Source organism: Aspergillus wentii, assembly GCF_001890725.1.
Source record: "Aspergillus wentii DTO 134E9 unplaced genomic scaffold ASPWEscaffold_8, whole genome shotgun sequence".
In the NCBI taxonomy this organism is placed as follows: domain Eukaryota; kingdom Fungi; phylum Ascomycota; class Eurotiomycetes; order Eurotiales; family Aspergillaceae; genus Aspergillus; species Aspergillus wentii.
The window spans coordinates 687,877-715,005 of record NW_024467839.1 but is presented as its reverse complement, the minus strand read 5'-3'; the positions used below and the strand labels follow the sequence as shown (position 1 = coordinate 715,005).

General features: G+C 49.3%; 10 protein-coding genes across 10 annotated transcripts; 4 read left to right on the top strand and 6 right to left on the bottom strand.

Moving 5' to 3' along the window:
• Nucleotides 1–114: 114 nt before the first annotated feature.
• On the bottom strand, nt 115–882 carry ASPWEDRAFT_176152 (dihydrofolate reductase; the record flags this gene model as incomplete). Its single annotated transcript, XM_040831465.1, has 1 exon — nt 115–882. The coding sequence occupies one exon, from the start codon at nt 880–882 to the stop codon at nt 115–117; it is 768 nt and encodes a 255-aa protein (XP_040684725.1).
• Nucleotides 883–1,043: 161 nt separating this feature from the next.
• Nucleotides 1,044–1,790, bottom strand: ASPWEDRAFT_44994 (RNA polymerase II mediator complex head subunit MED22). The gene is made up of 3 exons (XM_040836414.1): nt 1,621–1,790; nt 1,473–1,541; nt 1,044–1,401 (listed from the first exon to the last, which is right to left on the bottom strand). Exons 1-3 carry the CDS (start codon nt 1,699–1,701, stop codon nt 1,219–1,221), a joined length of 333 nt encoding a protein of 110 aa, XP_040684724.1. The 5' UTR covers nt 1,702–1,790; the 3' UTR covers nt 1,044–1,218.
• Nucleotides 1,791–2,514: 724 nt separating this feature from the next.
• On the bottom strand, nt 2,515–3,588 carry ASPWEDRAFT_54338 (spliceosome-associated CWC15 family protein; the record flags this gene model as incomplete). The annotated part of the gene is made up of 8 exons (XM_040838040.1): nt 2,515–2,532; nt 2,585–2,620; nt 2,677–2,847; nt 2,897–2,981; nt 3,028–3,312; nt 3,371–3,447; nt 3,501–3,523; nt 3,579–3,588. 8 exons carry the CDS (start codon nt 3,586–3,588, stop codon nt 2,515–2,517), a joined length of 705 nt encoding a protein of 234 aa, XP_040684723.1.
• Nucleotides 3,589–3,849: 261 nt separating this feature from the next.
• ASPWEDRAFT_119483 (exosome non-catalytic core subunit RRP45) lies at nt 3,850–4,845 on the top strand (the record flags this gene model as incomplete). The annotated part of the gene is made up of 3 exons (XM_040828908.1): nt 3,850–4,013; nt 4,072–4,191; nt 4,251–4,845. The coding sequence occupies 3 exons, from the start codon at nt 3,850–3,852 to the stop codon at nt 4,843–4,845; spliced, it is 879 nt and encodes a 292-aa protein (XP_040684722.1).
• Nucleotides 4,846–5,614: 769 nt separating this feature from the next.
• On the top strand, nt 5,615–9,806 carry ASPWEDRAFT_176148 (aminophospholipid-translocating P4-type ATPase DRS2; the record flags this gene model as incomplete). Its single annotated transcript, XM_040831464.1, has 3 exons — nt 5,615–8,538; nt 8,597–8,900; nt 8,955–9,806. The coding sequence occupies 3 exons, from the start codon at nt 5,615–5,617 to the stop codon at nt 9,804–9,806; spliced, it is 4,080 nt and encodes a 1,359-aa protein (XP_040684721.1).
• A 478-nt stretch (nt 9,807–10,284) lies between these two features.
• Nucleotides 10,285–15,960, bottom strand: ASPWEDRAFT_54335 (uncharacterized protein; the record flags this gene model as incomplete). The annotated part of the gene is made up of 6 exons (XM_040838039.1): nt 10,285–12,236; nt 14,309–14,848; nt 14,899–15,044; nt 15,097–15,375; nt 15,424–15,509; nt 15,760–15,960. 6 exons carry the CDS (start codon nt 15,958–15,960, stop codon nt 10,285–10,287), a joined length of 3,204 nt encoding a protein of 1,067 aa, XP_040684720.1.
• An 845-nt stretch (nt 15,961–16,805) lies between these two features.
• ASPWEDRAFT_44988 (uncharacterized protein) lies at nt 16,806–17,885 on the bottom strand. Its single transcript, XM_040836413.1, has one exon. The coding sequence runs from the start codon at nt 17,867–17,869 to the stop codon at nt 16,904–16,906; it is 966 nt and encodes a 321-aa protein (XP_040684719.1). The 5' UTR covers nt 17,870–17,885; the 3' UTR covers nt 16,806–16,903.
• Nucleotides 17,886–20,862: 2,977 nt separating this feature from the next.
• On the top strand, nt 20,863–22,686 carry ASPWEDRAFT_118940 (dicarboxylic amino acid permease agtA; the record flags this gene model as incomplete). The annotated part of the gene is made up of 5 exons (XM_040828862.1): nt 20,863–20,926; nt 20,976–21,033; nt 21,093–21,099; nt 21,149–21,309; nt 21,369–22,686. The coding sequence occupies 5 exons, from the start codon at nt 20,863–20,865 to the stop codon at nt 22,684–22,686; spliced, it is 1,608 nt and encodes a 535-aa protein (XP_040684718.1).
• A 282-nt stretch (nt 22,687–22,968) lies between these two features.
• On the top strand, nt 22,969–24,832 carry ASPWEDRAFT_677357 (splicing regulator NSRP1-like domain-containing protein). The gene has a single exon (XM_040838924.1). The coding sequence runs from the start codon at nt 23,251–23,253 to the stop codon at nt 24,631–24,633; it is 1,383 nt and encodes a 460-aa protein (XP_040684717.1). The 5' UTR covers nt 22,969–23,250; the 3' UTR covers nt 24,634–24,832.
• ASPWEDRAFT_677392 (Zn(2+) transporter ZRT3) lies at nt 24,832–26,951 on the bottom strand. Its single transcript, XM_040838925.1, has 3 exons — nt 26,554–26,951; nt 26,374–26,504; nt 24,832–26,320 (listed from the first exon to the last, which is right to left on the bottom strand). The coding sequence occupies exons 1-3, from the start codon at nt 26,606–26,608 to the stop codon at nt 25,031–25,033; spliced, it is 1,476 nt and encodes a 491-aa protein (XP_040684716.1). The 5' UTR covers nt 26,609–26,951; the 3' UTR covers nt 24,832–25,030.
• Between the last annotated feature and the right edge of the window lie 178 nt (nt 26,952–27,129).

The following is a 27,129-nucleotide window of genomic DNA, read 5'->3' as shown; positions in this document are numbered from 1 at the left end:
GTAGATTAGACGATTTCCAGACTGTCTGTTTAAGTATATAGAATCAACATAGTTATCTAAATACATTGTCTCTATAGTATCCATAAAATTATACCAGTTCAGCCTTCAGAACCATCATGATAACCGTTCATATCCAACCATCCTGATAGAAACCTCTCCTTCATCCCTCCACTCCCCTGTGACCTCCTCCCCAACCCATTCAGAAAGTTCACCGGGACTTGCTTCCCTCCAGCCATTCTCCTCCGTAAAGTTATCATCCACAGGGAAGAACGTATCACATTCATATCCCTCATCGCCCTTGCGCTCCACCCTCGTCATAACAATCCTCACCCCTCGACCAACAGCCCCAGACCCCTTCTGCAACGCAGTAGCGTAAATCTCCCCACCCCCAATCACAAATACCTTGCCCAATTTCTCCTGCGCACCATACGAAGCCTCCAATGTCTCCAACGCAGCCTCCATACTCGAACTAACAATCGCATCCGTAGCAGGCTCCTCCGTCACAGGCTTCGCCTTCCCCTCCGCAGCAGCAGCAGCAGCCTTAGCAGCATCCCTGCCTCTCTTCGCCTCCAACTCCCGTCTGACCTTCTCCCGCACTGCACCGCTTTCATCGCGCGTGATGACGGCGCTGATCCGCTTGCCTAGGGGGCGAAGGTTGGCCGGTACAGAATCGTAGGTTTTCCGGCCCATGATCATGGCATTTGTGGCTCCTGCGTGAGGGGGGCGGGATGTGACGCGGGCGAAGAAGGACATGTCGGCCTTGATGCGTGGCCAGGGGAGGGTGCCGTTCAGGCCGATGCCGAGGCGGGGGGTGAGGGAGTCGCTGGTGCGGACGGGAGTCGTGGCGACGATGAGGGTGAGAGGGGCTGTTTGGGGTGGCATTTTGGTTGTTGGGAGTTGGTTTTGTATTTTTTGGTTTTGGAGGTGGAAGAATTGAATTGTTGATGAGGTGAAAAGAAGGCGGCGGCGGTGATAATGGATTTATGCGATTCCCCGCCTAAGCTATCATGTTCCGATTATCGATTGTCTACAACGAATATGAAGACACTCACTTTGTACTCAATTAAATATGCCAATACTTGAATGAAGGGTATCTAGATAGCTGCAGCAGTATACAGTACAGTTCAACTCAACCAAATCAAATCAGCAGAAAAAAGAAACACAAACGCCGTGCATCCATTACGCCAATTCACCCCCAGAACAGAGATAACCAAGGAACTATTTTGACGGCTTCAACAATTCTCCCTCTTCAATTGCTTTCTGAATTGCAAGGGCGTCATTCTCCAGCTCTTCTCTGCGCTTCACATCACGTTCGTCTTCGCCTAGTGTGTCGAGTTTCCCGAAAAGCCATGTTTCTTTCATCGTGCGGGTCAGAGAGAGAATATCCTCTGCGGCGCGGAGCTGTATCATCAACATCAGGTATTAGTTTGTGTGTTCCGGAATTTCAAATTCTCCAGAGAGTCGGTGTTTACCAAAGCTGTTGATTCTACGTCGAGCTGGTATGTTTCGACGGCGGTAGCGGTGTGACTGGCGTTTTCGACCTGCAGGCATCATGAGTTCGTATTCAATTTGGCGTGCGCATATCATATCATGAAGTAAATCAAGACATCGGTGTCATACTGTAGCAGTCGCCATGATATTCTCGAATCGTTGCAGTAGCTGGGAGATGTTGGTGTTGATACGATCTGCGGCAATTAGCATGTGGTTTTGGTAAAATAGGTGGGCTATAGCAGTGAAATATTACTATGCATCGCCTTGGATGATGGCTGGGATTCCATTTTTTCGTCAATATATATCTTCTGGCTCAAGTATGAGACGACGAATGTTCATCTCCGGCTTGTGATCGGAGAAAAGGCGGAGGATATGGCGGTGAGGCTTTTATTGCAAGCCTTTTGGGGTTCTTCGTTATCAGTCGCGATGGCTGAAGTTGTTCCGCAGGCGATTGCAGAAAACATGTGAATATTATCTTAAGATGATGGATTCAAATTAAATTTGTTAATGAAAATACAAGTCTATTCAAGAGAAAAACAGGTAGGTTATGTATTGGAGTGCAGAGACAAGCCGAATAACTCGATAATTGCGACCCCCATGCGCTGACGAAACCAGTTTACAAAATGAGAATTTGAGAATGCTTTTGGTGGAATTGAGATAATCGAAAGGCTGCTGTCAAAGACCATTGTCTTAAGGTAGTTGATTTGAATATTGTGGGTATCATTAAAGGCCTCAGCACGTCGCAAAATTTCCCATGTCTTGTGAACCCTCAGATACCTATCGAAGAAGAGGACCCGCAATTTTCTCGTCGGGGGCGTTCTCGTAATGTTGTTCAAGTAGGGTTTTGCAGGCTGGTGTCAATGGAAAAGCCAATGGTAAATCCTCTTCGAAGCGGTGGAAAGGGTGTCATAGCAATTATAATGGGGACAGGGTGAAGATGCCATCATTTAGATGCAAGAATTGCCCTATACACTAGCTATGCGAAAATCGATTTGAAAGTGTCGATGTAGAAGAGCAACTATCCTAACGGACGTATTTGGTCTAGAGCTGGAGTTAGAGTTGCAATAAAGAAGGATCATCATATGGCACATACCATGAATCTCTTGTGGAAGTCGGACCGCAGCAGATCCTGTAGGCTTGGAGTTAGTCGGGGCCTAGATATAATGAAGAAATGGAAGAGCATACGTTGACAAACTCTTTGCCTCTCTTGTCCTCCGTACCCCGAGCCTGGTTTTTGAACACAACATCGTCGTCCCATCTCCGCTTCATACTAAAATCCTCGGTATTGAGCAGTGGGTTTCCTCGTGCGATGTCGACTTCGCGTTGTTCTTCCTCTTCCGCAGCACGTTCACGTTCCTATACTCATCAGCATATTTTCGTCATGATAGGATCACCAAAGCATTACCTCCTTTTCTTTCTGTTCAAGTCTTTCCTTCTTAATCTTCTCGAGCTCTCGCATCAACTCAGCGGCCTCATCCTCCTCGTCATCACTAGACCCGTCAGCATGGATCATTATATTGCGCGAAACAACAATACCTTTCTTCCTCACTACTATCATCCTCTGACCCATCCGAATCCGCATCTATATCTCTTGTTTCTTCTAATACACGCCGCCGTTTGGCCTCGGGATCTTCTTCGCCTGCTTCATCATCACCATTGGACGGTGCTCCTTCTATCTGTCGCTTGGGGGCCGAGTTTTCGACAATAGGTTCATCAACGGGAACTCCTCGCTTCTTCGCAAAGTGGGCAGCTTCAGCCTGGAGCAGTTCTGCGCGGAGATCGCGTTGCTGGGATTCGCCTTCACCACCTTGACCTTGTTGACTGCAAGAATGAAACTAGTAAGAATTGATCCTCGGACTACCACCATGCGCTGACTTACCGGACTTTCAGGTGCATGTGCGCCGGGAGGAGTCGCTGGTGATACGCGGGCCCACGCAGGGCTTCTTTGCCTTGCGCCTATTTCCTGGTAAGTTTTGGATTCCAAACAAAGTAGGTGAAATGGTGCATACGGGGTCGAATGTAGGTCTGTGAGCTATAAGAAGTCAGCATATATCATCGAACTGGCTGTAAGAAACAAGATAGCTTACCTGTAGTCATGGTGCACTGCGATTGTCAACGACGATATTTGGATGGGATCTGAAAGCGATATTGAGCAGTTGTTGCTTTTGATGAAGTTTGAGGCCTCAGGCTGTCATATGAGTCAGCATTTTTCACCGCCTGGCAGTTCACTCCCTCTGATTGGCCTACTCCTCTCTGGAACATCATATCTCCGGCTCTTGCGATGACGCCGCGGAGGCCTTCAAATTTCCTAGTCGATTGAAATTGTTCCCCGCTGGGGCCGAGTCCGCCTCCGCAATCATGAACAAAGAAGCACCTCTCTCGATTGCTGAGCGTGACTTCATCCTCAATGCGCTGCGTGAGGATGTGCGACTCGATGGCCGTGAGGCTGATCAGCTTCGGCCTCTGAAAGTGTCTTTTGGGGATGAGTACGGGCATGTGAAGGTGCAGCTGGGCAAAACCAGGTTTGTATTCTTTCTCTCTACGGACTCGAAGATTGATTATATATGCTAATTGGTATAGTCTTATTGTTCGAATCTCATCAGAAGTCACAAAACCTCGAGATGACCGTCCATTTGATGGCGACTTTACAATTGCCATGGAATTAACTGCCATGGGCTCTCCCGCTTGGGATAACGGACGGTATGTTGAATACAATCTTAGTTCAAAGGTGGCATTTACTGATGGGTGTGTGGTATTAGATCAGCAGATCTCGAGCCGTATGTTACCCATGTTCTCGACCGGGTGGTTCGTCATTCGAATGCCCTGGACACGGAATCGCTTTGCATTGTCAAGGGAGTGAGTTGCTGGAGTATCCGTGCGGACGTCCATGTGATTGACTACGATGGCAATTTGGTCGATGCGGCCTGCATTGGTATCATGGCTGGACTCCAGCACTTTAGACGCCCGGATGCGGTGGTCAAAGACGGACAGGTTGTTGTCTATGGCCTGGATGAGCGTGTGCCAGTGCCGCTCAACATCACTCACAAACCCCTCTCAATCACATTCCACACATTTGATGAAGGCAAGCGGGTGATTCTCGACGCTACACGGAAGGAAGAGCAGGCGTCGGAGGCGGATGTTGTGATTGGAATTAACAATGCAGGCGATGTCTGTTTTGTGTCCAAGTTCTCGGGAGCTCCTGTGGATGCCATGGTATTTGTGACGAAATCATCCATTGCTCTGGAAAAGGTCAAGGAAATTAACGGTGTTATTGATAAAGCGCTGCAAGCGGACCTCTCAAAGCGGGCTAAAACCGGACAGGCAGACCAGTCGAGAGCGGAGAACGATCGGTGATCTTATTTTTTTCAAGCTCTACGGAACACTCCGAAAGAAAATGACATAAAGAAATGATGTATGATAGATCTTCCATTAATCAAACGATACCGATCGCTATTGGCCTGGTATCTAAACTCTGGTAGAGCAATACCTGATCCGGAAGATGATGGATCCAATGTTCTCGCCTCTCAGGGGTTGAAAATAACTCGAAAATTCCAAGTAAATAACATAAAACGAAAGCAAAGACCTCTTAATGTTAATATTACTATCCGGTTGGAAATGCCTCTTATTCGTACTGAGCTCTTGTCTTCTTGCACTACATCCACATGTGGGCCAGGAGACGCGCATCGTCATTTGGCTGTCGAACGTCACAAAAAATAGGATCAACCACGAAAAAGTCTCTTAATTAGGGGCTAGCTAATTTCACGGAGTCTTGACTTGATATCAAAGAAGAAAAAACAACCTCATCTTTCTTGGAGGTGCCTGGCAGATTTCCCAGCGATCGTCGCGTACCTTTTAGCCGCTAACCAACGGTCCCAAGTCAGACACCACGACGACCTCTGCTAAGCCACGCCTTTTTTGTCCTCAACTGTCTATTATTATCCTCCCCCATCACCATCACGCATATCAGAGTTGCCTTTTTTCCTTTCCCTTGCGCACATCTCGATTGACTATTCGATTATTCGTCACTCTTTTTGCTCTCGTTTCTTTTGCCAATCAATGCCTCAGGGGCCCACCGGTCACTGCGACTCGACATCAGTGAGGGTGTTTGTCCGCCCCGACCATCATGGCCAGCGGTAGGCCTCCAGGAGCCCATCCAGCCGCTGGCCGCGATGAGGATTTGCTGCAGCTGGAGGAGTCGACTCCGATGTATAGTACGGGCCAGCCCCCGCCGGTGAACGATGACCATCTTTTGCGACAGTTCAACATCGACGACTCCGACCAGCCGCATCCCCCTCAACCCCGACCCTCCGTATCTTACGATCAGTTCGTCGGCGGCCAGGCGTCGCATACAGGAGCCCATGCAGCCCCCGCGCACCCTCCCGTTCATTCCGCAGGGCATCTCAATGATCCTTACTCCGGTGCCGATATGTCCCGGACCTATTCGCAGACTTCGGGGTTGAGCAATTACCATCGTTATTCCCTCGACGACTACGAAGATGACCGGTCAATCCATGGTGGCTACTACAACATGGCTGGGGATGATGAGCATGGCCCGTCCGCGGAACATCTTCGCAAGGCCCAGGAAAGGAACAGTATTATGGGCTTGGGTGGTGGATTCATGGGGAGAGCAAAGCACATGCTGGGGATGAGGGCCGAGTACTCGGAGATGGACCTCCCGCTGACAGAGGCCGGAGCGAGAAACGCACGAGTGGACAGCGCTGAAGACGATACGACCGCGCCCAAGCAGGGGAATAAACCTAAGAAGTCGGGCTTCAGTTTTGGACGGCGGAAGGTCGATCCCTCGACCCTCGGGCCTCGTATGATTGTGCTCAACAACCCACCCGCGAACGCAGTGAACAAGTTTGTGGACAACCATGTCTCCACGGCCAAATACAACATCATCACCTTTATTCCGAAGTTCCTGTTTGAGCAATTCTCGAAATACGCCAACCTGTTTTTCTTATTTACCGCGGTCCTCCAACAAATTCCCAATGTCTCCCCGACAAATCGATATACTACAATTGCTCCGTTGTTAATTGTGCTGCTAGTCTCAGCCCTCAAGGAACTGGTGGAGGATTACAAACGAAGATCATCGGACAAGTCGCTCAACTATTCCAAAACCCAGGTCCTCAAGGGATCCGCGTTCCAGGAAACAAAATGGGTCGATGTATCAGTAGGAGACATTGTTCGGGTCGAATCTGAGCAACCATTCCCGGCCGACTTGGTCATGTTGGCTACTTCGGAGCCGGAGGGTTTGTGTTATATCGAAACTGCCAACTTGGATGGTGAGACCAACTTGAAAATCAAGCAAGCAATCCCGGAAACGGCACATCTCGTCAACCCTAGTGATCTCAGTCGGTTGAGTGGGCGGATTCGATCCGAGCAGCCCAACAGCAGTCTGTATACCTACGAGGCCACCTTGACTATGCATGCCGGTGGAGGGGAGAAAGAACTTCCACTAGCACCCGATCAACTCTTGCTTCGAGGAGCTACCCTTCGGAATACACCATGGGTTCATGGCATTGTGGTCTTCACCGGACATGAAACCAAGCTGATGCGAAATGCCACGGCAACCCCTATCAAAAGAACAGCTGTTGAACGCATGGTGAACATTCAGATTCTGATGTTGGTCAGCATTCTTGTAGCTCTCAGTGTCATCAGTTCCGTTGGTGATCTGATCGTTCGGCAAACTCAGTCCAGCAAATTGGCATACCTCGACTACGGTTCCGTCAACCCGGTCAAGCAATTTGTTCTCGACATTTTTACTTACTGGGTTCTGTATTCCAATCTTGTCCCTATCTCCCTTTTCGTCACCATTGAAATTGTCAAATATGCCCAAGCATTTCTTATCAACTCTGACCTGGATATCTACTACGACAAGACGGATACGCCTGCAACTTGTCGGACTTCCTCTCTAGTGGAGGAGCTGGGTCAGATTGAGTACATTTTCTCTGATAAAACCGGAACTTTGACATGTAACATGATGGAGTTCAAACAATGCACAATAGGTGGCATTCAATACGGTGATGACATCCCGGAAGATCGGCGAGCCACTGTGGAGGATGGTGTCGAAGTCGGCGTTCACGACTTCAAGAAACTCAAGGAAAACATGTCCTCTCATCCAACCCAGAACGTTATCCACCATTTCCTTACCCTCCTGGCCACTTGTCACACAGTCATCCCCGAGCGACCTGACGATAACCCCGACAATATCAAATACCAAGCAGCATCACCTGACGAAGGTGCTCTGGTTGAGGGTGCCGCCACTTTAGGCTATCGTTTCACCAATCGAAAACCCAGGTCTGTGCTTTTCACTGTAGCCGGGCAAGAGATTGAATACGAATTGTTGGCAGTGTGTGAATTCAATTCAACGAGAAAACGAATGTCGACTATCTTCAGGTGTCCAGATGGGAAGATCCGAATTTATACCAAAGGAGCAGACACTGTCATCCTCGAACGCTTAAATGACGACAACCCAACTGTGGAAGCGACGCTGCAGCACCTAGAGGAGTATGCTTCAGATGGTCTTCGAACCCTGTGCTTGGCAATGCGGGAGGTTCCTGAGGACGAGTTCCAGCAATGGCTTCAGATTTATGAGAAGGCTTCTACCACGGTCGGCGGAAACCGAGCCGAAGAGGTGGACAAGGCTTCAGAACTTATTGAAAAGGACTTTTATCTGCTGGGAGCCACCGCCATTGAGGATAAACTGCAGGACGGTGTCCCCGATACCATCCACACGCTCCAAACAGCGGGAATAAAGATATGGGTCTTGACGGGTGACCGACAAGAGACAGCTATTAACATTGGAATGTCTTGCAAGCTCATCTCGGAAGACATGACTTTGTTGATCGTGAACGAGGATAATGCTGAAGAAACCCGTGACAATTTGACCAAGAAGCTTCAGGCCGTTCAGACTCAGGGAACCTCTGGGGAAATCGAAAGTCTTGCGCTTATAATTGACGGTAGATCCTTGACGTTTGCTCTTGAGAAGGATATGGAGAAACTATTTTTGGATTTGGCAGTCATGTGTAAGGCTGTCGTTTGCTGGTAAGTATACATTGTACAAATCCTACTTGATGACAGAGCTAATAATACCCCACAATAGTCGTGTCTCTCCCCTTCAAAAGGCTCTCGTCGTTAAGCTTGTCAAGCGTCACCTCAAATCTTTGCTTCTGGCTATTGGTGATGGTGCCAACGATGTTTCCATGATCCAGGCGGCCCACGTAGGTGTCGGTATTAGTGGTGTTGAAGGTCTTCAGGCAGCCCGGTCTGCTGATGTGGCAATTGGTCAATTCCGCTATCTTCGAAAACTGCTCCTTGTCCATGGTGCCTGGAGTTACCATCGGATAAGTCGCGTTATCTTATATTCGTTCTATAAGAATATTGCTCTTTATATGACACAGTTCTGGGTGAGTTTTCCATGCCACTCTCCGCGTCAACTCTTGTACTGACATGTCTAATAGTATTCTTTCCAAAATGCGTTCTCTGGTGAAGTTATCTACGAGTCATGGACCCTTTCCCTTTACAACGTTTTCTTTACTGTTCTTCCACCCTTCGCCATGGGTATTTGCGACCAATTCATTTCTGCTCGGCTTTTGGACCGGTATCCTCAGCTTTATCAACTTGGACAGAAGGGGCTGTTCTTCAAGAGGCACAGCTTTTGGTCGTGGGTTGCGAACGGCTTCTATCACTCCCTGCTACTCTATATCGTGTCAGAATTGATCTTCCTTTGGGATCTTCCACAGGGAGATGGCAAAGTGGCTGGCCACTGGGTTTGGGGATCAGCGCTTTACACCTCAGTACTAGCTACTGTGCTTGGAAAAGCCGCGCTGATCACTAATGTCTGGACCAAGTACACGTTCATTGCCATCCCTGGCTCGATGATCATTTGGCTCGCCTTCCTGCCAGCATATGGTTATGCGGCACCGGCGATCGGTTTCTCTACGGAATACTACGGCACCATCCCCCGTCTTTTCCAATCACCTATCTTTTACCTTATGGCCGTGGTCCTTCCTTGCCTCTGTCTCATCCGAGACTATGCCTGGAAGTACGCCAAGCGCATGTACTACCCGCAACATTACCACCACGTCCAGGAGATCCAAAAGTACAACGTCCAAGACTACCGACCACGCATGGAACAATTCCAAAAGGCGATTCGGAAAGTTCGCCAGGTACAGCGCATGCGCAAGCAGCGCGGTTACGCCTTCAGTCAAGCAGACGAAGGAGGCCAACAGATGAGAGTCGTCAATGCTTATGATACCACGAGAGGGCGCGGAAGATACGGAGAAATGTCCAGTTCAAGGAATCTGGTGTAGGCATGTTGATATTATTATTGGTAACTTTTTTGCTTCCCTTTTTACTTCTTGTCTCTTATTTGTCCTATGTATCAGTCCTCTCCTCATTTTTATCCCTTCCCAGCTTCCCTGTATCTCTGGAACCTTTTGCATCCAATCTCTGCCGCTGGGCTGGCCTGTTGTATCTTCTTTTCTGATTTTTTTTCTCTCTCTTCTCTCTGACTCTGAATGACCCAATGTGAAAGTCCCGTTCATGATGACTTTGACTCTTGATGACTCCTGAAATGCATTGTGGGCGAATTGGCTTGGATTGTGGGTTACGAGGTAATATATCAAGTAGGAATGGAAACAAGTGAAGAACTTGAGGATTGTATGCTACGTAGTCTAGAAAACTGATATGTTTCTTGTTTCTAGATCATATAAGCTGGTTATGATTCATACGCAAAATATCATATCATGGTAGGATAGTATATAAGTATAGTGACACAATGGCATAAATTTACAGTGTACATCTTTCCTCTGCTGGCCTCCATCCCACCCCTATTGCCTCCATGACCAGCTTCTCCCTCTCCTCCCAGGTCTCTCCACCACGCTCAAGATCGAGAGCCTGCCCACCACTCGTCCGTTCTCGCACCCCACTCGAATCGAATTTCCACCCGTGCGCCTTCTTCGCATACCGTCGCAGATCGCGCTCAAAGGTTTTATCACCCGACCAGCCCAGCACGGCGCATCCAACAGTGCGCCAGGGGGAGATGATGATATCCACGCGCCGATGGGGGTTAGGATTGCGTTTTCTGCGCTGGCGGTGTTTCTCATCGTGGTCTTCTGATGCATGGGATGGCTTGTTGTCGTGGTCGTCGTCAAAGTTTGGGTCTTGCCATACTACCAGGGCTTTATCTAGACTGTCGAAGTGTTTCCCTGCATCGTCGCCGGTGAAAGGGAGGGTTTGTTGATCGCGCATGGAGGTCGAAAGGTTCAGGGCTAGTGTATGTGTGACCCAGCCTTCGGTCTCGAGACTGCTGACGATGTCGACGACTAGGTTCTTGGTTATGGATTCGTCGCGGTGGCTGAGGACCAGGTCGACGTCGCCGGAGCTTTCTTTGCCTCGTCGATATCCGCCCACGATCACGCATTCGACGCCTCGTCCGTCGTATGAGGCATTTGGGCGCACGAGGTTTGCGTGTCGCCGGACGGTTTGGGCTATTTCTTCGACTTGGGCTCGGGGTATTCCTTCTAGAAACTCGTCGTAGTATTTGACGCCTATCTGCTGTACGCGGGAAAGACTATCCCAGCCGTGTTCGATCACGTCGTCAAGGTCTCGCCAGTGCCTTGCGTAGTAAAAGTCGCGGGCTGTCTTGGCTCCCACGCCCCAGATTCTATATAATTCATTCAAGATTCTCAAGTCCGGGTCGGTGTCGAGGGACTGTGCAGCTGGGATGGTGCCGTGGGTACTGTTTTTGAACTCGGAAAACAGATTCGCAATCTTAGCGTCGCATCCTGGCAGCGACAAAACTTCCGATCCTCGCTGGAACTTATATGGATAAGCAGCTATAGCTGCAATGGATGTGCTATAAGCTCGAACCCCGATCTCATCTAATGTAAGCTCCCGTATGGTCCTGATTTTCACCAGCTGTGCAATGAAGTCTTTGTTGGGTGGGTTAAGCGGCGCAGAGCGCATGCACGCGTAGAGCACATGGTCTTTGACCCAGTCAGGCTCAGGAGGAAGCGGAACAGCTTCATCGTGTTCGGATGTTGTCTGCCGGTACAGCTTTGGAGGTTTATGCTGACTAGCGGTTCCGTCATGGGGTTCTTTCACTCGACGACCGGATGGGGGTATAGCTGGGGGCTTGAATACTGCATCTTCTTTTGCTCGTTGAATAACCCGGCTTCCATCCGCGGGATTTGTCTTGGGAGGCTCGATCTTGCGAGCCTGGTACACGATGAACGGATCAATGGGTAGAAGTTCTTCTGTTTCAATCGATCTATCCAGCCACTCAAGTTTGACCACCTTGATGTCAACAGACTGGTCATGAAAAGGCAAAGACTTGGGCTTTCTGAGATGTTTGCTCAAATCATGCTGACTCTTCGCTCCATCTTCCTCGCTTTCTGTCTCGGTACTCAAACCACCACCTTCAGGTCCTGCAGCGGACCTCTCTTCCTGGGAATGTCCTATCCGTCTTCGTTTCGAAGGTGGTTCAGGGCTAGAGGGTAAGGCAGCCTCCTCGGTCCAGACACCGCGAGATCGCAGCTCCAGAGCAGCACGCTTCTTCTGTCCGATTCTCCCAAGGACCAGCCTCGCCTCGGAGACGTCATATGTCAGACATGCACCTCTTTTGACGAGGCTGTCCTCTACTGCATGTAGCTCTTCCAAGCTCAAGTGGGTTGAAAGGACAAAGATGGGTGGACATGAAGAGAAGCTGGGAGGGCTGGCCGGGGTTCCATCATTTCCATCTTGCATTAGTAAAGTATTCAGTTCAAATCAAATGATATATATAGCAAATGTCAAAAATGTTCAGTGTATATTCAATGACATTCAGCTATGGAACGCCACAGCCGGAAAGAAGCTCGGGAATAAATTGTTGTAGCCGAGTATCATGGTCAGTAAGGCTGGCGATCTGTTGTTCCACTTGGGTACAATCTTGCCCTTATATTGTCTGATTGAGACAAGCCTGTAGGATGAGCTGAAGATGAAGTTATGGACTGTTGCAGTGGAGAAGTTGAAGCTGAAAGGAAGCCGGATCTGGTTGACGTCACATACACTGATGCCTGAGGCAGATATTATATATACAATGTTTATACCTCAATTTTCTGTTTTTGACAGTGACTCTATTAAAAAATGTTGATAGAATACTGTTCTGTAATAATAATAATAAAACAGCCCAATGAATAGCACAGCTCTCGAATACAGCAGAACTAGCATGGCCATCGTCCACAAGTACCATACAACGGAGCAGAAGCATTCACTGATCGATATCCAAACAGAGAGATTCACTGTTTGTTCGATCAGCTCCATTCGCTCGCTTGCTGAGCACACAACCAGGCTTAATGATATCTTTCCTTCAAAGATTGTATTTCAGACAGCGACCATCACCACTTCATCACTCCACGGCTCTCTTGACAGGTTTGCGTCTCGTTGATAGATGTGCGGTTAGCATATTTCATTTTCTACTTTACTTGTTTGAAGCCATATGGATTACCGTTGAAAGACTTTGCTAAACTATGTGGTTTCAGATCTACACCTTTTTTCCCCAATCCTCCACGCCGTTACAATACCAAATTCAACGCGACTTTCACTGGTTGCCGCGAGTTTGTCCAGCAATATAGCTTCGCAGGGGAGCACCCAAGGTGCTGAAGTGTCTGAAGACACCCTCTTCCCTGACCAAGTTATGTACATCCCTATGTCGATGGACGGGACACTCAACAAAATCCCCGTTCTGAAAGGCCCAGAAAACTTTGATATATGGTATCAGCATGTTCAAAACGCATTACAAGAGCACAACATGAGTGACTTGGTTAGACCGTGGCTTCCCCGTCCAACGCATAGGGATCCGAGATACGATTCCTGGAGAACGTATTCAAAGATGATAAAGTCATGGCTGTTTACCAGTCTATCTGATGATATCGTCAAGAAGATCTCATCTCCTGGGGAATACTCTTACGCCGACGAGCTCATGGCCGCAATCAAAGATGCAGTCGTAGGAACTGGTCGGCCTCTATCCCACTCTGCCTGGGTAGATGCAGTTTATATCAAGCGCCAGGACTACAATTCGATCGAGGAGTTTATCAACGTGCTTTGTGTGAAGGTTGAACATTCTAACAAAATGCACATGCCTATCACGCCCAACCAAGCCATGTCCATTCTTCTTCAAAGCGCCGGGGATGAATTACCTCCAGCCATCAAAACCAGCTGTGAATACTCTCCGAAAGACATGACATATGCGGACTTTTTGAAGATTTGTGGTGCAGTTAAAGATAGCGTTATCGAATCCCTCAAACGCCAACAAGACGATTGCAGCTGCAACACCAAGAGCAACAATCGCACAGATGCAGTTGCTGAACAACACTCACAGTATTTCTGAAATTTTGGCACGATATTTATTATACTGGATCTTGATAACATTGCTGGATATTGGCTTTATTCTATCAAAATTATCGGAAACAGCACGACCAGGGCAAGGATGCATTGTATTGCACACTGTGGGCATGTACTATTATCACATTCCGATTGCTTCTTCTTAGCCATGATGCGTTCATAGAATGCAATCAGACATACTGTCATCGCCATAAGAAACGACTTCATAAATAATCATCAATCAATTATCATTCTGTTAATCTGATCTAAACATATATAACCAGCATCAAATCCACCTCATAAACCCACGCAATGCAAATCATCAAAAATCATCAATACTTTTATATCATAAACCATCATCAAGCCGGCCCATCAGCCGGTCTCACCGTAACCTGCGACTTTGCCCCCTTCCCAACAGCCTCACGACTAGCAGTCTGCTCGAGACCCTCACCTCCCTCAGGAGCCTCATCCCGATATCCGCCCTCAACATTCGCAACAACGACATTCTTCCCATACTTCCTCGCCATCCATCTCCTCCACGGCTTATACGCAACAACACTCAATCCACCAATAATAAGGAAACACCCGCAAATCCCACCACCGATGGCATCATAGTAATCGCCGGCTGTCTGCACGCCATCCCAGAATTTACCAGTCGGGTTAGCCACATTAAGCACGAGAGTAAGCAGCTGGATAACGCCAATAACGACGGCGACGATGACGGTCAAAACGGTCAGCACGATGGAGTAGTATAAGAAGGCGATGGGGTCGCGGTGGTTTTTGGGTTCTTGGTTTTCTATTTCGTTGGGGGCGTTCTCGGTGTCGATTTCGTTGGCGTTGGCGTTGGCGTTGTCGTCCTCGTAGGGCCCGCCTGTGAGGGGGTCTGTGGAGGACACGCTGTCGCGCTTTTGGGGGAGGAAGTTGGCGGCGGGTTGGATGTAGAGGGAGAGCATTAGAGCGCCGTCGATGGTGTCGAGGAGACACATTCCAGCTGTTATTGTTAGTTTCATTCTACCATCTTCCATGGTATAGGTGACATACCAGTAAAAAGAACGGGAAAGATGAGAATAACCCAAAAGTTGGTACCCTTTGCAGCTTGCACGGATGAGATACCCAGAAGCGCAATTTCAGAGGACGTGTCGAATCCAAGACCGAACAGAATTCCCAAAGGGTACATTTTCCACGGACTGAACAGATATTAGCATAGTATATGACTATAGTAGTATGCATAGTACATACCGATCAATCAGCTTAAACATCTTCTTCAGAACAGAGAATAAAATGCCACCACCCTCAATCTTCCAAATCTCATCTTCCTGGCCTTCAGGGAGCGTAAAGACCTTTTTCATTTGCCTGATGAGCTTGTAGAGGATGTACCCATTCATCAGACCGAGGAGGATCAAGAAAGCCGCACTGACAGAGGTACCGATGATACCGCCGATAGTGCTGAAGCTGTCGAAGCGGGATGACACCGCCGCAGCGGTAGCAGCCACCACGATGGATGTGATGATGACGATTCTGAGATTTGTTAGTACTGGCAGGGAATGTTGGGAGTAAAGTACTGACGTGGAGTGGCCGAGGGAGAAGAATGTGCCCACAGAGACGGCTTTCTGGCCGGTTGCTAGCAGTCTTCGGGTCATCAAGTCGATAGCCTGAGTCGTTAGATATTGGGTCATTTAAAAATTGCAAAGCTTGAAACATACCGAGATATGATCTGCGTCGAATGCATGTCTCAATCCAAGAGTGTAGGCAAGCACCGCATTAGAAACGAGAGATCTACCCCAGTCAGTAATTAACAATATCCAGACATATCAAAAACATACGGATAATAACGCTAGAAAGGTCAGCATATTCAATATCCAGATAGACAGCATAACATATAACATATAACATATAACATACCAAAACAATCGCCGCAGCAATCCACACCACCACGTTCAAAAACGCAATAAAAGCAATGATGGCAATAGCGCGCAGAGGAACCTTTCTAATTCCAGGAACACGATTATGCGAACGATGAGCCTGGCGAACAAAAGACTTGACTGTCCATTTCTTCTGGTCGTCGCTGGTTGACGAGACGGGATCGTCGGTGTACGAGTCCATTGCGGGGAAGGGGCAGGAGTTCTGCTTTTTGGATATAACTGATTCGAGTCGATTATATTTAATAAGTGTTTTTTAAATTCGTTCTTTTTTTGGCCTCTTTGTGTCTTTTTCAGCTCCAGTTCGGTGGATATGCGTTTTTCCCCGCTGGAGAGATGGAAAGAAATCAAGAGTTGGACATGGAGGGGGAAGGGAGTTCGCCAGCTAAAAAATGCTTGACAGGACGCTAAAAGAGGATAAGATAAGACAAAAATTAATATCGAGATGCCGATTGCAGATCGGAGCAGAAGGAATCAATGAGACAATCGCATTAGGTCAGTTCAAGAGGTCCTCGAGGTTGCATTCACGATGATGGCCGATGGTGGAGATGCATGCAGATGCAGATGCAGATGTTTTTTTCTCTCAATCTTGCTCACTCAACTCGATGGATATATACTGTTGTTGGATATTCTGTTTATCAGGTATCGGGTTCCATAGTAGCAGAATATATCAATATGCAATTCTTATTCTTTTTATTATACGTTTCTTGTTCGTTTTCTTTTCTGAAGATATCTTGAATCTCGTCTGCCGAAAGCCCCACCACGTGATATTGCCGATGCCCCACTCCAAAAAGCCGAATAGGTTCAAAATCATGATTCATTCATTATTCATCATCATTAAATATTATTATACAGATATACAGGTCATTTCTCGTTAGCTGGTCTGTAGACTCAGCGACTGGTATCCAGTTCTTGTTCAGGGTCATGCACTCATATTGAGGATGTGCCTATATGCTGTTAGTGGTGTGGCCATCTTGATTTGGCGATTGACAAACATACCATGATTCCATCAGATTATGCTTTCGGTTGCTCATGTCGGGACGACCGTGGCGTAGTGTAATCACAGACTCTGCTGGATTTTTTTTAATCATATATCATATATCATATGCCATATAACATCAAACAGTTCACGCAATCGCATAGACAGTCGGAGACGGCGTCCACTTGGTAACAGTCGGCTGCATCTTGTGCAACTCAGACCCGACCAGGATATTCCACTCATTCCTCGTGATAGGCGTCACATCCGATGCCGACAGGGGCGTCTTGGGCCCTCGCTTTGTCGGTCCCCCGATGAATTTCGGCGGAGGGGGCTGCTGTCGGCGTACGCGAGTTGCCCGAATCGGGGATTTCCGCACATGCATTTCTGCCCTGGGGCGCGGGGGTAGCACGATGCCTTCTTGCCCGTGTTGGAGTTTGTATTCTGCCGCCACGCAGGCGAGGAGGTCATCGCGGACGTCGAGCTGTTCGTAGACGCGGTGGAAGAAGGCCTTGCTGAAGGGACGGCCCTGGAAGTCGAGGATGGTGCGGTGAAGGAGGGTGACGCAGGAGGAGATGTATGCGTCTTGGGGTGCATGGTCGCGGTTGGATAGGATGCAGAGTCTGCGTTTGAAGGTGTAGATGCGGTCCACGTTGAGCAGGGTCAAGCCCTCGCTGCTGAAGATGACCTCGTTCTGGAGGATGGATTGCTGGATGAGGTACTCGTTGGCGTGTCGCTCGTGCTGACTGCGGGTCAGGGCATCAGCCCAGCTCTGGCCCAGGGAGAACTTCCTCGCTCCCTTGGCGATGGTGCGGTGGAGGGTTCGCCATGCTTGAGATTGAGGGTCCAGCTGGGTGATGGGGATGACCATGAGATCGGAGGTCTGGCCGGTGGGATAGGGCTTTCCACGGCCCACCAGCAAGGTGACATGCATCATCTTCTGTTGCAGCTTGGAGGAGATGTACTCGAGGGCAGGGATGACCGAGGGAGTAACGGTCTCCGAGTCAAAGTTGAAGCTGGGGGAGAGAGGCGGGGAGATCATGTCGGCAGTAAGGGTGCGAGTGGGAGAACTGGGCACGTAGATGCCAGTAGGACGAGGAAGACGAAGGACGCCCATGGTGAGTGATATGGATAATTAGATATAGAAATGACGACTGAGAGAATATCGAGAGAATCAGGCATCTTTAAATGTCCGTCTTCTATACCATCTTCCCCTTCAAAGCCACGCAAAAGAGGGGAAATCCCAACACGGAAAAACCGCCAAATTAATCCCTTTTAGCTGCAGTTGCGCCTTCTAATCATAGCAAATCCACCGCACGGGAACCGCTCTCATCCAATCATTCGCAGCAGTCCTGTCCCGACACAGCGGCACCCAATCAGCGGCCGTCCTGCCACTGGATAAAAATAACCTTAAGCGCCGAGGATATTTCCCCGACCAATCAGAAGCCTGCATTTGCTGCCCTTATGCACGCCACAGCACAGGGAATGATGAAAATAGAATCAATTAATCTCCTTTCAGCCAGTCTCACTCGATTCTATTGGCTGAGATTGGTGTAAACAGACCGGGGTGCCCTTAATTAGCCAGGTAAACAAATCACGATGACAACATCCAACAGACCCGCTATCCAAACACGGTGATTGGCGTGATTATCGCCCACGGAATATTGTCGCTGTGAAGACCAATCCATACCCGACCTCCCAGGCTGTCGGGACGACTATTGATATTGTGCAGATGCAACTTGCAGACACTATTGATGTTCTAATATCGGGGCGGTATCCTGTTGCTTTTAAGAGGGTTTGTGTTGGACTGATGTCCGTTTTGGTCGTTTACCCCGCTTGTGCTGACGCTTTAGGCTCCGCGGGATTTTAACATATCTCGATGTTGTGATAGATGTGTTGTGCTCTGTGGGCTTTTATAAGCGCTCGATTCCAATAGTTCATGGCAATTGGAAAATGGACTGGTTATCATAGACTGTAGTTCAAGTTCACTTAAGTCAACTCAACCATAGCCAACCACCCAAGTCAGTTACTTGCAAGCCATATCTGAGTGATCGCCACTTCATAGAATACTATCCATGTAGAGATGTGATGTGGAGGTAGTGATCACCTCATACAGGCAACGTGCTCGTACCCGCCAAAAGATAGGCTAATGCCAACAAAAGTGAGGAGTAATTGCCTCCGTAAATGCCTGAATGAGGCATTTATTGAGAGGCGATCGAGATGGCTATATGACTCTCAAGCAGACCATAACGACTTATACTTTAACCTTGATCGGACACCCAGAATGACAGCAGCACCGACCAGCATCCCACGGTTCCCCCAGCTGCCCTAGCGCCAACGTTCCCCCGGTCTAAGAAATCTACTTTATAATGCCAAGCACTGCCAGTTTCCATTAATCATAAATAACATTTCTGTCACATGATTGGCCAGATATTATGTAAAAGAATGACGGCCAAGAGCCCTCCAGCTCCAATTCCCCAGATTACCCCATGTCTTGGCGAATTACTGCCTTGTGTTAAGTGCTGTATATCAGGCATTAACCCCATACTCGTTACCCCAGACTCCATTTTCGGGATCCCCGGGGAAGTCGGAGTGGATCTGAAAAGGAATGAGGGTCTCAATGCTCCGTGTTTAATACTGATATATGACATATGCTGCGACATATTGTTCAATTGCCAAGTTGAGTCGGGAGGCAAATTGTGGGGTAAATGTGGCCGTTTGGGGTCGATTCTGTCGTTATTCCCGAAATAAGATCGATTCCCGAGCGGAATCCGACATCCCGCGGTGGGCCTAGGTAGTACGAGTAGATAGCACTATAGGTAGTCCGGATGGAGTAGGAGTATCTAGGAGTATACCTACAGTGTTGGTAACTGATAACAGACAGTATGAACACTACCTACTACCAGGTACTAGGAGAAGACAAGCATTCAGAACAAGCTTAAGTTAAATGCCTCAGGTACGTCAGCCCAGATAAGATTGAAGCCAAGAAAGACTGAATAGCATTACCTAACGATACTTTGAGGCGCCGCCATTATTATAACACTTTTCTCTTCAATTCACTTCTAGAATCGATGCCAAGTGATAAGAAGGTTTGCAATCCTGGCTTCTGATTGGTGCTCTGTAGATGCTGGATAACAGCTCTTGGCGCCAAGGGCGTATCTTCGGAGGAAGCAGTGATAGCTACCGTCAGTTGATGTGATAATTCTATTACTGATGGGAATTACTCTCGTATACAGATTGTCACTGCTACTGCTGCTACTGCTGCTACTACTGTTAGTGTTAGCAGAAATGTTGCATAGGTATAATATCAGCTGCCAAGCACGTGCGGGGTTGCATCGCGCTTTGCCTCGGACTCTTTTTGTTTCTTCCTGCAAATGCAAATCCACGAAAAAGCCAGACTCTTTGATTGGCAAGGCGCAAGGCCTAACTATCCCGATCCTCAGAAGCCCTCATATCAAACTATGTCAAGCCTCGTGGCTGACCTTTCCGCCAAGTCTGTCCGCTGTCGGCCATCTTTTCCCTCGCTGGCCAATCACTCCATCCTGGATACGATGGTGACAGTCGCACGGTGCCCTTCCTGGCCGAATCCGTTTAGCCTCTAGGGCGCGGACGTGGAGAAGATGAAGTCGACGGATGAGATCGTGAATACTGCGGAGAATAATAATAATTAAATTCATGGGTGATTTGCCCCGTCAGCCATGGCATTCGTGCCTGCCAATCTTCGGGCTGTTCTTTATACACAATAATATTATTTGTGCCGCTTATCGCTGGTGTTGCCCCCCAAGGGCTGCGATTCCTTGGCTTCGTCTGTCTCGCTTCTTATATTTCGCTTCGTTTCCCTCTCTTCTTCCCCTTGTCTTCTTCATTTTCCTCTCTACTTTTCCTGGTGCTTTTCTTATCCCCAGGCTTAGGGCGTACTGGTGGTTATCCTGCCTTCCCTTTCACAGTAGCCTTTCTTTCTTCAATACACTCGAGGCGTCTTGCGCTTCGCCAAAGCCCGTCATGGGTGATCGCAAAGAAACGGATTTCTCTGCGGAGAATCCCATTCAATATGAAAAGGGCAATCTCTCAGCTGCAGAGGAGGGCGCGATGCAGACAAAGGAGGGCACCATGGAGCCGCATCACAACCAAGAGCTCCATCGTGCCCTCAAAGCCCGTCATATTACTATGATTGGTAGGATGCCTCGTGACCCGAAAATGCGCCTGTCAGCTAACCATCGCAGCCATTGGTGGTGCTATTGGAACTGGTTTGATTATTGGTACTGGTGAAGCTCTTGCAAAGTAAGTAACTAGAACTCGAGATTCATGGTATTAGAGCATAGCTAACTGACTGTTTCTAGAGCCGGAGTAAGTGATTGTCCTTCCACTGATGCAACCCCCGATCTAACTGTCCCAGCCCGCTTCGATTTTAATCTCCTACTCTTTCGTCGGATTCATTGTTTACTTGGTCATGTGTGGCTTGGGTGAGATGGCTAGTTGGCTGCCGCTGTCCTCTGGTTTCACTGGTTATGCTGTTCGATTCTGTGACCCGGCACTGGGATTCGCCATGGGCTGGACGTAAGTCGATGCGCACTTTTACCCCTTGCGTCTTATTCGGCTGCTGACAAAATTTTCAGTTATTGGTTCAAGTATATTATTGTCACGCCAAATCAGTTAACAGCTGGCGCGCTGGTCATATCATATTGGGTTGATACAGAACGAGTCAATGCAGGTGTTTGGATTACAATATTCCTGGTGTTGATCGTCTGTATCAACTACTTCGGTGTCCAATTCTTCGGTGAATTCGAATTCTGGCTGTCCTCCTTCAAAGTCATCGTCATTATCGGCTTGATCTTGCTGTCCTTCATCCTCATGCTGGGTGGTGGCCCTGACCACGACCGCAAGGGATTCCGGTATTGGAAGGAACCCGGTGCCTTCGCCTCCTATATCGATGATGACCACCCTGTCGGCAAATTCTACGCATTCTGGGCTACCATGGTCTCAGCCACCTTCGCTTATCTGGGAACGGAGTTGGTCGGTGTAACCGTCGGCGAGGCCCAGAACCCCCGCAAGACAATTCCCCGTGCCATCAAGTTGACCTTCTTCCGGATCATCTTCTTCTACGTTCTGAGTGTTCTGCTCGTCGGTACCCTGGTCCCGTACAACTCTCCAGAGCTGGTCTTCGCCACCAATCAGTCCAGCTCAGCAGCAGCCTCGCCGTTTGTGGTTGCTATCGTGCTTGCAGGCATTCCCATTCTCCCACACATTCTCAACGCCTGTATTTTGTTGTTTGTGTTTTCGGCGGCCAATTCCGACCTCTACATCGCAACCCGAACAATCTACGGTCTCGCTCGCGAGGGCAAGGCGCCTGCGGTGTTCGCTCGGACTGACCGACGTGGTGTTCCGTACGTTGCTCTGATAGTAAGTGCGCTCATTGCCTGTCTTGCGTACATGAACGTGTCGAGCGACTCGAAGGAAGTATTCGGCTACTTTGTGGATTTGGTCACCATTTTCGGCCTGTTGACCTGGATATCCCTGCTGGTGACACATATCTACTTTGTGCGCGCGCGCAAGGCCCAGGGCGTTCCCGACAGTGATTTGGCCTACAAGGCTCCCCTGGGAGTCCCCGGTTCCTACGGTGCGCTGGTGTTTTGCATTCTTATCTCGCTTACGAAGAGTTATGACGTCTTCGTACACAGCCCCAAGTACGGTAACTTTGACTACAAGTCTTTCATCACCGCATACTTGGGAATTCCGCTATATCTGATCATGATCTTTGGCTACAAGCTCATCACCCGGTGCAAGGGTGTTGACCCGCACGAGGCTGATCTCTGGACGGGCAAAGACGAAATCGACCGGGAAGAGGCCGAGTATGTGGCGCGCAAGGAAGCAGAGGAGGGAAACCATGCGGGCGCAAGCTGGTTCTACCGGACGTTTGTATCCTGGCTGTTCTAGATTATACCCCTCATATTACTTGTTATTTGCTGGAATCTTCAAGATAATTACGAATGAATTCATGAATTGTTCTGATATCATCCTGCCACGAAAGGTCTTGTGTAACCTGGCTCGGTCTCACCGACGTTCAGCCTCAGGCTTTAGGTCTTCTATCTAAATGTAAAACGAGGCTTGTGATGATTTACCTGCGATAGGAACTGACAGCGAATTTAAAGAATAAGTTGCATATGAAGCTATTCTACTTTCGTCAGCTTCAACTGCTCTATATAAGACCTGCATACATTATTTAATATACTAGCCACCAACCGACAGATCAAATGATACCAATAAATGTTCTATAAATATACATGTACAAGCTCATAAAATAAATAACAACAATCCATATCTAAAAACCACACCCAATAATAAACAATATAAAGATCTAGACTCCCCCGCAAAACCACCAATCACGTGACTTATCTATCTATCTCCAACTTTTGCCATCAACTCCGAAGAACCATCACCAACCAATTCATCCATCATCCATCCATCAACCCACTTTCCTCCCCTCAATCGAGAAAGAAAATGCCACCCCTCTCCCTCGGCCTCAACCTCGCATCCAAAAAACAACCCGTGAAACCGAACAACGCGCTCGGCGCCCAAAAACGCAAAAAGAACCTCTTCGACTCGGACTCGGAGGACGAAACCCAATCAGGGAAGGGCGATAATGGCGGCGCTGTGGAGATTTCGACAGTGGGTGGGGTAGAAGAAGAGAAGAAGAAGCCTACGGCGCCGAAAGCAAAGGGAAATGCGAATGCGGAGCAGCCACCGTTTAAGAAAAAGGTTACGTTGGGGGGAGGGAATAAACCGGCCGTCAAACCGCTGAGCAAGAGTTCGATATTCGCCGACGAGGACGAAGATGAAGGTCCGAGTGAAGCGATGCCGTTAGGATTGAACACGGCGAAAAAGCCAACCAACAACAACGACAAGGACAAGAAAGACAACGCAAAAGAATACACCAATCTATCCGCAATGCACAGCAGCAAAAAGCACGCCCAAGAAGCCCAAGAACTCGACCCGTCTATATACTCCTACGACGCCGTGTACGACAGTCTGCACGCGAAACCGGCAAAAACCGCCGAAGCCGCGGCCGCGGAGGCGCAAAAGGCCGAAGTGCCCAAGTACATGACGGCGCTGTTGCGGAGTGCGGAGGTGCGCAAGCGGGACCAGCTGCGCGCGCGGGACAGGCTACTTGCTAAGGAGCGCGAAGCGGAGGGTGATGAGTTTGCGGATAAGGAGAAGTTTGTGACGGCGGCGTATAAAGCGCAGCAGGAGGAGTTGCGGCGGATTGAGCAGGAGGAAGAGGAGAGGGAGAAGATGGAGGAGGAGAGGAAGAGGAAGAATGGGGGATCGGGGATGGTTGGGTTTTATCGGGATATGTTGTCTCGGGGTGAAGAGAGGCATGGGGAGGTGGTGAAGGCTGCTGAGGAGGCGGCACGACGGGTGAAGGATGGTGAGGCCGTGCCGTCTGAAGAGACAGCCGAGGAGAAGAAGGAGAAGACGGAGGCGCAGATGGCGGCGGATCTGAACGCTTCAGGGGCAAATGTTGCTGTCAATGACGAAGGGCAGGTGGTCGACAAGCGCCAGCTTTTGTCGGCTGGGTTGAACGTTGCGCCCAAGCCCAAGTCGTCTGCGGCGGGCACGGGGGCTGGTGTTTCTCGACCGGCGATGGTCAACCCGCGCGCCGATGCTGGATTCCAGTCTGGTCGGGCTGGACAGCGGGCACGCCAGACGGAGATGATTGCGTCGCAGCTGGAAGAACGCGCACGACAAGAAGCCGAGGCCGAAGCCGCACGGCAGAAGGAGATTGCAGAGCGCAATCGCAGTCGCAAGACCGAGGGGGATGTATCCAGTGCTCGGGAGAGATATCTGGCAAGAAAGAAGGAGCGCGAAGCTGCTGGCAAGTAGTTTTTTATCTTATGGCATGCATTTTATCCTTCTGGTCATTTTCTTTTTCTATACGATAGTTGCATATATCGGCGTTGGGTGCTATATACACATGTATGATAATGAACGGGGAAGAAAGAATAATAATACTGAACAGACTTGGCAGTATAACCATATGGTCCATAGTCGTATCGACTAAGATGCAATTTATACCATATTGAACCAACAAACACACAAAACAAAGCTCGTCGTAAGTCATAGGGAATATAATCATGCAACCTATGTTTAGTTTTCCCCTTGTCCGATACTCCAACTCGGTCCCACGATGCATATCAAACAGATGCAACGCAAAGTCTATTCATCAACCCAGAAACGCCCATGCGAGAGAGAGAGAGAGAGAGAGAGTATGTGAAACGCATTATGCTGTCAAAGCAAAGCTCATCCCCATCAGACCCATCCCCGCGATGGCAAATCCGATTCCCATGCCCCGTTTATGTGTCAGCCCCAAGCCTTCACTGAATAGTTGCAGCGCAACCGAGGTCATGATCCCGGAGGTGGCGGCGAACATGCCACCGTAAACACCCCACGACGGACCCATGGTGGTATCGTCGCCGGTCTTCTGGGTGCTCCAGATCCACAAAGCTGCGATGCCCGCTCCGGCCGGCTGGCTGATGCCACCCAGTAAGCTGGACCAGAACATAGCCCTCCAGCGGGAGTTGAGGGCCAAGTAGAGGGGTAGGGCCATGACGAAGCCTTCACTGATGTTGTGAATGAACAGGGCGAGGAAGACGGTCAAACCAAGAGTGGGGCTGGCATGGTTGGTCGCGTAGGTGATGAAGCCCTCGGGGAGCTTGTGAAGCGCAATGGCCAGCGACGTCTGTAGGCCGATAGACAAGAATGCATTCTGCGGTACGTGGTGGTGGTGCTGGCTGCCCGAGAGAGGTGCAGACTCGAGATCATCACCCTGGCTTTTAGATTGATATTGGTGGAATTCCGAGTGCGACGAAGAGCTACTCGCATGGTGCAATTCTGGTGTGGGAGCGGCGTCGAAGTAGTCTGATCGCTGCACGCCCTCAGAGAATGCTCGGGGGTGGTGTTCAAGCAATCCAGTTGAGACTGTGCCAGTTTCGTGGTCACCGCTCTGTTGCGTGAGGGACGGACGACGAGATTGCCCATCCACTGTCGGGGCTTTGGATGAAGCCGTCTTGGTGCACTCGCGACCACAGGTCTGCGAGAATCCGTAACATGGTCCATTCTCGTCGCAAAGCGGCTTGACATCGCCCATGAGCTGATTGAGACGGCGCGTCAAGCGTGCCCGGAAAGGTTCCTTGGGCAGCTGGCCCGCAGCCATGTGATTATCTTCTGATCTCGCCCGTCGCGTCGCAGCAGGACCCGACCTCCATGACTGTGGTGCCGCCCGCTTCAAAAGAGGTGTGCGCTCTGTACCCCCGACTGTATCTGGCTGAGAACCCGCCACTTCGGACGTGGGGGGCTCCCCCCGCTCCGCGTCGTGATCGTCGTGGGTATGAGCGCAATCGACAACATGAGAAGGAATATGGGCGTGGATAAACCCGGACACGACGCGAATGACAATAACACCAGCCAGAAAGAGTCCGATCAGAGTGTATGCCGATGCGCGGGCAGAAAGACCGGCTCGAGTCAGGTACTGTTTGGAGGTGGGCAGCATGCTATAGAGAGAGGTGAAGAGCTGAGGCCGTCAGTACAAATTTAGAAATTCCACAAAAGAACAAGGCAGCTTACCATGACGCCCGCGCTGAGGCACAGCGAAGCAGACAAGAAGCCATTGCTGTTGGCGATCTGGAAGTTCTTCTGGCGAGAAAACCTCCGCACGACCAAATCGGCGCAGATGACGGCGGAACCCAAGACGCAAGCTGAATCAAATTAGCCATTTGGATAGATGGAGATGGATGGAAGACAAACCAACGCCAGAGACACCGCTCATCACCCAGCCCCGAAGGTCATTGCTGGCAGCCATACTGGGGAAGAGATGCGGAGTGGAAAGAGAGAAGAAGGAATGAATGGAAAAGAGGCGGAGAGCGGGAAGCTGAAAGCTGAAGCGGTGATGTAAACGAGGCGATGTTTCTGATCTTGTCTTCACTTCGACTTGGTCAACCCCCCAGAGACAGAGAGAAACACTCTCGAGGATGAGGAGGACAACATGATTTATTTATGAGATGGAAGGGAAAGAAGAAAAGAAGAAGAAAGGAGCACAAAGAGAGAGTCCAGGATGAGGCTTTTCCCACAAGGTCCGCATGGCGCTGCCAATGAGGAGAAGCAGTCGTAATCAAGGGGTGAAGCACTGCGAATTATTATTAGAAGAGGAGAAGGAGAGCAGAGAACGGAAAGATGAGGCTATTCGAGTCTCCTGATCTGGTCACTTGAGGCGATGCGTTGGAGGTGAAGAAGAGTGAAGGCATTGCAGCACAACTTGTTCATTTTCTTTCTGTCGCTATTTAATCTACTGTCTCCATATTGCATCTTCAATCTATTTATTTC

What these genes read in the sequence shown, in the direction of transcription:
- ASPWEDRAFT_44994 (XM_040836414.1), bottom strand. Translation starts at nt 1,701, where the DNA reads ATGCTAATTGCCGCAGATCGTATCAACACCAACATCTCCCAGCTACTG. An exon ending in ATATCATGGCGACTGCTACA is followed by an intron (nt 1,542 to 1,620) that starts GTATGACACCGA and finishes TGATGCCTGCAG; the next exon opens with GTCGAAAACGCCAGTCACAC. An exon ending in ACGTAGAATCAACAGCTTTG is followed by an intron (nt 1,402 to 1,472) that starts GTAAACACCGAC and finishes TTGATGATACAG; the next exon opens with CTCCGCGCCGCAGAGGATAT.
- ASPWEDRAFT_677392 (XM_040838925.1), bottom strand. Translation starts at nt 26,608, where the DNA reads ATGGCTGCCAGCAATGACCTTCGGGGCTGGGTGATGAGCGGTGTCTCT. An exon ending in GAGCGGTGTCTCTGGCGTTG is followed by an intron (nt 26,505 to 26,553) that starts GTTTGTCTTCCA and finishes AATTTGATTCAG; the next exon opens with CTTGCGTCTTGGGTTCCGCC. An exon ending in GCCTCAGCGCGGGCGTCATG is followed by an intron (nt 26,321 to 26,373) that starts GTAAGCTGCCTT and finishes TGACGGCCTCAG; the next exon opens with CTCTTCACCTCTCTCTATAG.
- ASPWEDRAFT_677357 (XM_040838924.1), top strand. Translation starts at nt 23,251, where the DNA reads ATGCCACCCCTCTCCCTCGGCCTCAACCTCGCATCCAAAAAACAACCC.
- ASPWEDRAFT_44988 (XM_040836413.1), bottom strand. Translation starts at nt 17,869, where the DNA reads ATGGGCGTCCTTCGTCTTCCTCGTCCTACTGGCATCTACGTGCCCAGT.